Here is a 10011-nt window from a genome sequence, read left to right on the forward strand (position 1 = left end):
GGCCACAGAGGCGAAGGTAGAAGGCATCTGGGAGCACACGGCTGTGTGAAGGGCTTGAACGGTTCAGCGGCAGAGCCAGGACCTGCTCCCCTCCCTGTTCAGTCCCTTCAGGCGGGGGCTCCTGGAGCTCCAGTCGGGGAGCCGAGCGTGATGAGGCAGGGCCACAGGGACTTTGAGGCCACACAGCCCTTGTGTCCCCTCAGACAGGCCCCCCCACCAGAGCCTCCCCATCTTCAGGAGGAGGCTGCTCCTTGGGAAGCTGTGCATGCACCGAGCACAGCACCTGCTAGCTGCATCAGGCCCCCAGCCAGAGCCAGCACCCCGGGGGCGGGTGCTGGGAGTAGGCGAAGAGAGGACAGTTGGTGGCCTGGGGCAAGGGTAGCCGTTCCCTCCGGGGAGGTAGTGGTCATAGGGGCATGCCGGGACAGCTACAGTTTCCGCCGTCCCCCCCCCCAAGTGGCTGTGAACCCAGACCCTGGTGCACCCACCCAGGAGGCCCTTCACCTGGCCCGGAGCGCCTTGTCCCCGCCGTGTGCACAGGCCACGGCCTTTCCTTTTCCTTCCATTCTGAATGGGGACAGTCCCAGGTCACACAGCCTGGGTGAGCCGCCATCTCCAGGGGCCTCTGGAGACGCAGGTGTGCAGGCGGGGGGGGGGAGGGCACTGTGGAGAATTCTAAGCTAGCTGCCTCCTTTCCCGTTGGCTTCCCCTTCTGTTGAGCAGGCTGCCCTCCTACCGAGCCCATCCCCCTCTGGTCTCCCACNCACTGTAGAGATTTCTAAGCTAGCTGCCTCCTTTCCCGTTGGCTTCCCCTTCTGTTGAGCAGGCTGCCCTCCTACCGAGCCCATCCCCCTCTGGTCTCCCACCTGCATGCCAACCCACCCTTGCTCACTGAGTGCATTTGGTATCCATTCCAGAACAGAAAAAGGAATTAGTGGAAAAAGGTGAGGGCGCCCGGGTGGCTTCGTCGGTGAAGCATTCGACTCTTGATTTCACCTCAGGACATGACCTCGTGGTTCATGAGTTCAGGCCCCACGTTGGGCTCTGCTGATAGCTCAGGGTCTGCTTGGGATTTTCTGTCTCCCTCCTCTGCCTCTCCTCTGTACATGCATGCACTCTCTCAAAAATACTTTATTTACAAAAACAAAAACGGGTGGAAGTAGTTTAGTGGCTGCACCAGTGCTGACTTTCCCATTTTGCCAGATGCACCGTGCGTTATAAGTTTTGCTTTCTCATTAATTCCTTTCTTGTTATTAGAAGACTCTTGCATTCAGGGTAAAGCAGACACAGACCAGTGTGATGATGTTAAGATTAGTCAGAAGTGGGGCGCGTGGGGGGCTCAGTCAGTTGAGCGTCCGACTTCGGCTCAGGTCATGATCTCATGTTCGTGGTTTTGAGCCCCGACAGCCAGCTCAGATCCTGGAGCCTGTTTCGAATTCTGTATCTCCCTCTCTGACCCTCCCTCTCTCTGANTCTTCTCATGTTACCTTTAATCAGGAACTTGGATACCATGTAAAAGTTAGAGAACCTTCTGAGAAGGCTGCTTCTAAACATCTGAAGTTACTGTGTGTCAAATGTGTTAACTTACAAACGGGGGCCCCTAGAAATGTAGAAGGTAAAGGTCACAAACTGCCTCCAAGCTTCTGAGAAGGCTGGAAAGACGTCTGCATCTTAAATCCAAAACAGTTTAGTTTGAATTTGCACGAGGCCACAGGTGACTTTCCAGAAAAGCGATGAAGATGGCGGTGGGAGGGACTCCCCCGGGTTTTCTTCAGTCGGGAAATGGCAGTGTCCAGGCTCACGTCTCCTAAGAGCATTTCCTGACGCCTCGGGTCCTGCTCTAGCTCGCAGGTGGAGTGCGGTCTTCAGCGCGCCTGAGAGCCTGCCGTCGCTCGGCCAGGTTGGCTTCTGCGCGGGAAGCCGGCGTCGCCACGTCTGCCGGGACGCTATGTCAGGTGAGCCCGGGTAGCACCGGTGGGGCCGGCGTGGCCGTGTGTGTACACGCCTGCGCCCTGAGGTGCGCCGCGCTAGGAAAGGGTCCTGGTGCTTCTGTACCAGAGAAGGGAACCGTGTAACTGCTTTCAGAGGAAGGGGCGCCCCCGGGCCCAGGGGCGTGCTTTTGCAGAGTTCACCTCCACGGGCAGGGGTGTCTCTGACCCCGTGCCCCCACGCACCTTTGCTAGTCATTCTCTGCAGCATTTGGCGTGGCATCGGCCGCCATGGGCCACGCTGCTTCGCCCCTGGCGGCTTTGAGAGGTCTGCCTACACCCGTGCCCAGCGATCCGAGCTCATGGAGTCGCCGGAAGGTCGACCTGCCTCGGGCCACACTCTGGGGTCTGGCTGGGACTTGGTTTTGCACCAACAGCTGGCACACGTCCACTCGCGGACGCTGCTTTCAAGACCGGAGTCTCTAGCACATCTTGCTGAGCACCTGCTCGGTGCCCCGGTGCTGGGGCAGCAGCTTCGTCCCAGCAAATGCGTGCGACCCAGAGTCCTGTGTCACAACGTCACAGTGCGTCAGTACATGCCTCTGAGGTTGCTCAGGACACAGAAGGCCCCCTGGTTGCGTGTCTAGATTCTTCCNATGTGTTAACTTACAAACGGGGGCCCCTAGAAATGTAGAAGGTAAAGGTCACAAACTGCCTCCAAGCTTCTGAGAAGGCTGGAAAGACGTCTGCATCTTAAATCCAAAACAGTTTAGTTTGAATTTGCACGAGGCCACAGGTGACTTTCCAGAAAAGCGATGAAGATGGCGGTGGGAGGGACTCCCCCGGGTTTTCTTCAGTCGGGAAATGGCAGTGTCCAGGCTCACGTCTCCTAAGAGCATTTCCTGACGCCTCGGGTCCTGCTCTAGCTCGCAGGTGGAGTGCGGTCTTCAGCGCGCCTGAGAGCCTGCCGTCGCTCGGCCAGGTTGGCTTCTGCGCGGGAAGCCGGCGTCGCCACGTCTGCCGGGACGCTATGTCAGGTGAGCCCGGGTAGCACCGGTGGGGCCGGCGTGGCCGTGTGTGTACACGCCTGCACCCTGAGGTGCGCCGCGCTAGGAAAGGGTCGTGCTTCTGTACCAGAGAAGGGAACCGTGTAACTGCTTTCAGAGGAAGGGGCGCCCCCGGGCCCAGGGGCGTGCTTTTGCAGAGTTCACCTCCACGGGCAGGGGTGTCTCTGACCCCGTGCCCCCACGCACCTTTGCTAGTCATTCTCTGCAGCATTTGGCGTGGCATCGGCCGCCATGGGCCACGCTGCTTCGCCCCTGGCGGCTTTGAGAGGTCTGCCTACACCCGTGCCCAGCGATCCGAGCTCATGGAGTCGCCGGAAGGTCGACCTGCCTCGGGCCACACTCTGGGGTCTGGCTGGGACTTGGTTTTGCACCAACAGCTGGCACACGTCCACTCGCGGACGCTGCTTTCAAGACCGGAGTCTCTAGCACATCTTGCTGAGCACCTGCTCGGTGCCCCGGTGCTGGGGCAGCAGCTTCGTCCCAGCAAATGCGTGCGACCCAGAGTCCTGTGTCACAACGTCACAGTGCGTCAGTACATGCCTCTGAGGTTGCTCAGGACACAGAAGGCCCCCTGGTTGCGTGTCTAGATTCTTCCCCAGCCACCAGTTTAAATTCTGCCCCTTTGGAGGGAGGCGGTGACGTGACCCCATCATGGAAGCTGAGGCAGCAGCACCTCTTGCTTAAGGTGTGAGGAGGGTGAGCCTCTGGGGCAGAGGCTTTCTCGTTCGCCATCTGCCTCACAGTCCTGCGCGTGTCTGGTTTTCTCTCCCGCTTGTCTCTCCACAGACCTCCTCGTCACACAAAGTGGCCGACAGGCGAACTTCCAAGAAGTTCAAGTATGACAAAGGCCAGCTTGTGAAATCAGAACTACAGAAACGCATCCCCAAGAGCGATAGTGTTGCTTTGCCCAAAACAGCACCCGAGCGCCCCTGTGACAGTGACCCTCTGGGGTTTGCGGAAGACCCCGCGCCGCCCCCAGGAAAGGGAGCTGGTGCCCCGTCAGAGCCGGAGGCTGTGGGCGCCCCCCTTGGGCACGGCACCGTTGTGGGCGACGCTTGCCCCCCAGAGACTGAAGACGGCCCGTCCCCTCTGGCACGCGGGCCCCTTACGGGAGAGGAGCCGCTCGGCAGCCGCGCCGCACGGGCCGGGACAGCACTACAGACGGAGCAGGCGCCCAGGCCGCCGGTGCCCATGGACGACAGCGCCTTCCTGGACGAGGACAGCAACCAGCCGATGCCCGTGGGCCGGTTCTTCGGGAATGTGGAGCTCATGCAGGTAAGACCCGCGGCCACCCCCACGCAGGGTGCACACCTGGCCGGCCTCCCCCCACTCCCTGCATGGGGTGCTGCCTCGGTAGGCTCCGTCCCTGTGAGAAGAAGACAGAGGCTGCGAGGCGGTGCAGCTGCTCCTGGGAGGCCTCCTTCCAGCTCAGCCTCGGGGTGGGGGCCGGGGGCCCTGACAGGTGACCCTGGGCCTCCCCGCACGGTCGTGGGTGGGGAGCGGCTGCCCACACTTGCGGGGTGTCCTCTGGTGTTTAACCCTGACGTCCCCCAAGTCAGCCGGTGGGGGACGAGCCCTCACCCAGAGCGCTGACCGGTGCGGCGGGCTGGCGGTGGCTCAGGGGAGCGTTTCCTTCCTCCAAGGACCTCCCCCCGGCGTCTTCGTCTTGTCCTTCAATGAGCAGACGAGAATTCAGGAAGATGCATTTCAGAGCCAAAGACGATGAAGATGACGATGACGGTGCAGAAGTGTAGAGAATAAAGCAGGAATCTGATGGGCCGTGCTCTGACAGTTCAGCAGGTTACGGGATGTGGGATTCATATAAACTTTATCTCCCAAGAAAAATGTGTTTGTCACCATGAAAGTCCTAGCGCAGAATGCCAGCATGTGCGCGTGTGGCCAAGAACCTTCTCCGCGATTGTGCGGTGTCTGGTGTCTGTGTGCGTTTGATGATGATTTGAGCCCCTGAGGGGGCTGGAGATTCCATGGCAGATCTTTCTAAAGGAAAGTGCTCACTTAAGCTTTTTAGTTTTGATAACACCCAAGTTTATTTTCCATTATCAAAGTGCGATCATTCTCGTGATTGAGTCAATGCCAGTTCTTAAAGAACTCTCCTTTGTTTCTGTACATGAAGCTAATGTTTATCTTGGGAATTTTGCAAAATGCATACGACTAAGAAATAAAATATATTTTGAAAGTATTTTGTAAAAAAGTCTCACATTCCTAAATCTCCGTTCTTTTTTACAATATTTGAGAGTCAAGTGGAGAAAGCAAGTCCTTCCCGGCCTGTGTCTGAGGCGGCGTCAGCCTTGGCCCCTGCTTCCTGGGTTGTGGGCAGAGGGGAGGCCGTCCCTCGAAGGGAGGGGCCCCCCTGTGTAGAACACGGGGCTCCTGAGATGGCGGCGGCCAGCACCGGCCTTGCCCGGGGCATGTAGTTACAGGGCGGGCGAGGGAGCCCCACGACCGACCGACCAGGAAGCTCCCTGCTACTCAGGACGACGAGATTTTCGTGAGCATCAGTGGGCAGCTGCCCACGCTCACCTGTGGGTGGGAAGCAAGTGTCCTCCCTGTGACACAAGGTCAGAAGGTCAGAAGTAGCCCAGCTCCGTGTCGCCCGCCCACAGCATTGACCTCCGAGTACAGAGGCATCGGTCACGAGTGCAGGGCGGCACGTTGTCGTGACTGCTCTGCCCTGTTCCTTTCCTGTGCCCAAGGCGCGTCAGCTTTCTCACAGGTGAGAACGGAGAGAACTTGGCAGGTAGACGCTTCAGGACCACCTGTCTTCGGGCATCCACTGGGGTCTTGGAAGGAACCCCTGCTGAGAGGGGCACTCCTGTAACAGACTTTCTGGCTCAGTTCTTTTTTTTATTATTTCTTTTTCTTTCCTAATGCTTATTTTTGAGAGAGAAAGCATGAGCAGGGGAGGGCCAGAGAGAGAGGGAGACACACAATCCGAAGCGGCTCCAGGCTCTGAGCTGTCAGCACAGAGCCCGACGTGGGGCTTGAACCCACAGACCGTGAGATTGTGACCTGAGCCAAAGTCGGACACTTAACCAACTGAGCCCCCAGGTGCCCCAGCTCAGTTAACAGCAGCTACGTTTAACCTATGACCGTGTCCTGTGAGGCACGGAAGGATCTCGCATGAAGGATCGTTCAGGGGCAGGTAGGTGGCTGAGTCGCTCTCCAGGCGCCTCCTCCTCCCCCCCGACACTGCCAATGTGACCGTTTCCCCATGAACAGCCATGACCAACAACTCTGGATAATTTTGTGGTTTACTGGTCAACAAACGACTCTACCCAGTAACTCAAAACTGTTGCTTGCAAAGGCATTTTGATGGCAGCTGGGGAAACCACTAACCACTCGGGATTACTGCACAATTAACTAGTAACCCTGGCACCTGAGGTCGTGGTGAACGGGCCACGTCGGGTGCCAGGAGTCTATCCTATGAACCGGCCTCTGCGAGAAGCATCAGCCTGACATGCAGAAGAGACGTGCCACCGCGTTCCCACCACAATGCAGAACAGAACCGAGCGCGCACCTAGGGCCCCACCCCTGCTCCTGCCGTGGGGCGTCCTGAGTGGCGAGCGCGCGGCCAAGGGCTCCTCTGGGGTGAGGGGTGCTGCGAGAAGAGAGCAGGTGTCCCCGGCAGAGATGGCAGACAGCGCGGAGCTGGGGAAACCGGGTGCCCGCGGGCTGGGGGCCGAGCATTGGGGATGGCCTCGGCAGTAGGAAAAGAATGTAGACTAAGCCCTGGGGCCGATAAAGTTTGAGAAGGCAGAGTATAAACTCGGTGTTAGAATTACTGTGAGCGCTCCGCCGCCTAGCAGGCCCTGTGACAGGGTTTTTAAGAACCGTCCCTACTGTTGGTCTTCACAAAATGACGTTCAGGTGGCTGGTCGCCCTGCTGTCTTCAACGCCTGCTGCCCCACCGGCCTCAGGCCAGACGATGCCCGCAACGAGGGCTCAGGAAGGAGAGATTCCCAGTCCCCGATTATCGCAGGAAGGACGCGCCGGGGCGAGTGTAGGAGGAACAGCCTCCAGCCGTCTCTCCCGGTCATGGTGGAGACCCAGGAAGCCCACCCAGGCCTCGGGGCCGCCCAGGGTCCTGTTGGGGTCACACAGGCTTGGAACGCCCACCCGCGGACCTGGGACTTGGACCCCAGCCCCACCCAGGTACTGGCCGGTGCACAGACACCCCAGGGCAGGCCGCTCCTGGAGCCACAGGCAGCCCGGAGACCAGCTCGTCCTGGCAACGGGCAGTCGGGCCGCTTCCAAAATTGCTTCAGGGGCTTCCTAGTGTTTGGGATTGAGACGCCCCCATTCCCAGGCCTCACCTCACCAGAGCCCCTGTGCCTTGCTCACGCCTGTCCGTGGTCTCCAGCGCAGACCCCTCACCTCGTCCCCTCCCCCTGCTCTGCAGGGCCGGCTTCCTCCCTGGGCCCCCCTGCCCTTGCTCTGCAGCCTGCGCCGGCTCCCCTGCCCCGCAGCTGCCTTCAGACGGGCAGAGGCTGTCAGCCGGCCGCCGCCCTCCTGCAAGCCGCAGGACCTGGACCCGGACCTCTCTCCGCAGCCTTGCTGACCAAAGGGCCGCCCACAGCAAGTGCACATATGAGGGACCTGCGGGACCGCCCCGCCTTCCTGCACCCACGGATCACCAGACTCAACACTCCCAGCTGTGGGTTCTAACTCCCTTTTGTTGGAAACGGACAGCCCATGAACCCATTCTGCATAGAGGCTGCGCTGCTGCTGGGCTGGAGGAGGCGGGTCCCCAGGTCAGCAGGGCGCACCTCCCGCGGGCCCCACTCCCCACGGCCCAGGCGACCCCGCCCGGCCAGGTCAGTGCCACGTGCCGAGGTGGTACTTCTGCGGTCCCACACAGGACTGGCTCACCCTAAGGTCTCTGTTTTAGAAAATGGAATGGTTTCTGTCATTTAAAAAATCACAACCCCTGGCGCACCTGGGTGGCTCAGTTAGCCTCCGACTCTTGATTTTGGCTCAGGTCCAGATCTCACGGTTCGTGAGTTCAAGCCCTCAGTCGGGCTCTGCTGACAGCACTGGAGCCTGCCTGGGATTCTCTCTTTCTCTGCCCCTCCCCCACTCGCGCTCGCTTGCTCATTCTCTCAAAAATAAATAAAACCTTAAAAAAATCATTAACCCATTATTTTTTTTTACAAATAGTTTATTGACAAATTAGTTTCCACATAACACCCANCACCAACTAAGCCACCCAGGCGCCCCAGATAAACCACATCTTGATCCATTCGTCCGTTGATGGACACTGAGGCTCTTTCCATGTTTTAGCTATTGTTGAGAGTGCTACTAACCCATTATTTTTATCCTCGTTTTCATCATTCCCAGTGAGTGCAAACTTTTTAATAAGTCTCTTTCTGAAAAATCTTTATTGGTTTTCATGATTATACAATAATCATAAAAAATTCAGATATAATCTGTGTGACTTTAAAAAGTCAGTTTTTAAAGGATTATGAAGTAAATGATCATTTCAAAAGCTTCAAGTATTATATAAAGTACATGATTTAGAAAATTGTCCCCTTACAATCCAGTGCACCCCCACCCTAACCCCCAGGACTACAGCTGTCCACACGGCGTGCTTCCTGTGGGCTCTTAGACACGCCAACACACACATGTGACATACACTCGCGGGCTCTTATAAAACCACCAGATTGTACTCCATGGTCAAGCCACTGGCTACTCTGGGCCCTCAACGGCTTCCCTTTTCCATGTGGAACACAGAACTGCTACGTAGCTTTGCATCATGTCCGTGTGTAAGACGAATCCAGAAATTAATGACATCTGACGCTTCCTGACCTACAAACCCAGCGGTTCCCTGCGGTTCAACACGACACCACAGCCAGTCACTCCCCAGTGACAGACAGCTGGGGGGCTTCCCGCTTTCTGCCGCCATAAACCCCACAGCAGCGCGTGTCCCTGCGTGTTCTTTACAAACGCTTTACCCCCGATGGGTTGCTACTCTTTGGAGCATTCGGAAAAGTCCAGAAGATACAGCCTCACGTTTGCCCGGGAGCAGAGACCCAGCAGAGAGCGGCACAGAATGCCCGTCCCTGTGGGCGCCACCCTGTGTGGCCGGTCGGGCAGGGAAGGAAGGGCTCCTGAGCCGAGGGTGGAGCCGCCCTCCCCACCCCACCCCTGCCGACGGTGCTTCCCAGGGGCACAGCAAGCTTGTCCTCAGACACTTGGGCCGTCAGATGTGCAAGCACAGATTTAGAAATGTAGGGAGCTCAGAGGGCCCTGAGAAGGTTTTCCAGGAACCAGTGCAGTGACAAAAATGTAGTAACAGCACCCACTGGAAGGACATGCCCGCTGGGGGGGGGGGCACGTGTGTCACCGGCCCTTGCGCGCAGGCCGCCGCCGCCTCGGCTTCGTCTGGGGTCTGTAGATCCTGTGCGGGTCACAGCTGAGCCCGTGGGTGGTTTTCTTATGGCAGGCGATGTGGACCAGCTTGAGGTTGTGTGCGGTGAAGAGCAGGCTGTAGAAGTACTCCCAGGACACCTCCCTGCCGGCCCGCTCCGCCACGGCTTCCTCCAGCGTGGGGATGACCGTGCGCTTCTTTTCTATTCTGCAGGGCGAGGTGCCACACGGTCACGCTTGCCGCCGGCCGCCCGCCGCACCCGCCGGGAGCCCAGGGACACGCAGTAGGGCTTCCGCCCGGTCGCCGTGGCCCCAATAAATGTGAGTGGACGCTCGGGGACTTTATAGCAGGACATGTGGACACCGGTTCAGGTTTCAGAAGGAGCCACGCTTGGAAACACGCCCGAGGAGCGGTGGGGCAGTGACCCCTCCTCTGGCCACGACGGTCAGGAGCTGGGGGACCGTCCTCACCGCGCGCGGCCCGGGGCCAGCAGCGTGGACGTCTCACGGGGGACGGCTGGCACTGCACGTTTATCAGCGCGGGGAAGCACATGGAAGGAAAGGGGGCTGGACCGAGGCCGTCCGGCCCCAGTGACAGCTGTCCTCGTGGGGACACAGGACCACAGACC

The 10011-nt window shown here is 58.8% G+C and overlaps 2 protein-coding genes across 2 annotated transcripts in view; one reads left to right on the forward strand and one right to left on the reverse strand.

The window, feature by feature from the left end:
• CUNH1orf174 (chromosome unknown C1orf174 homolog) overlaps window positions 1-5195 on the forward strand; it is an 8916-nt gene extending 3721 nt beyond the window's left edge. Inside the window, exons 2-4 of the mRNA XM_077763885.1 lie at window positions 1845-1955; window positions 3782-4270; window positions 4639-5195. Coding sequence (XP_077620011.1) covers window positions 1845-1955; window positions 3782-4270; window positions 4639-4749 — 711 coding nt within the window. The 3' untranslated portion in view covers window positions 4750-5195. The remainder of the gene's footprint in view (window positions 1-1844; window positions 1956-3781; window positions 4271-4638) is intronic.
• Window positions 5196-8377: 3182 nt separating this feature from the next.
• The window catches only part of DFFB (DNA fragmentation factor subunit beta), a 15287-nt gene continuing 13653 nt past the window's right edge, over window positions 8378-10011 (reverse strand). The window contains exon 7 of the mRNA XM_077763886.1: window positions 8378-9590. Coding sequence (XP_077620012.1) covers window positions 9356-9590 — 235 coding nt within the window. The 3' untranslated portion in view covers window positions 8378-9355. The remainder of the gene's footprint in view (window positions 9591-10011) is intronic.

Source organism: Crocuta crocuta, unplaced genomic scaffold (assembly GCF_008692635.1).
Source record: "Crocuta crocuta isolate KB4526 unplaced genomic scaffold, BGI_CrCroc_1.0 scaffold13, whole genome shotgun sequence".
Taxonomy (NCBI): domain Eukaryota; kingdom Metazoa; phylum Chordata; class Mammalia; order Carnivora; family Hyaenidae; genus Crocuta; species Crocuta crocuta.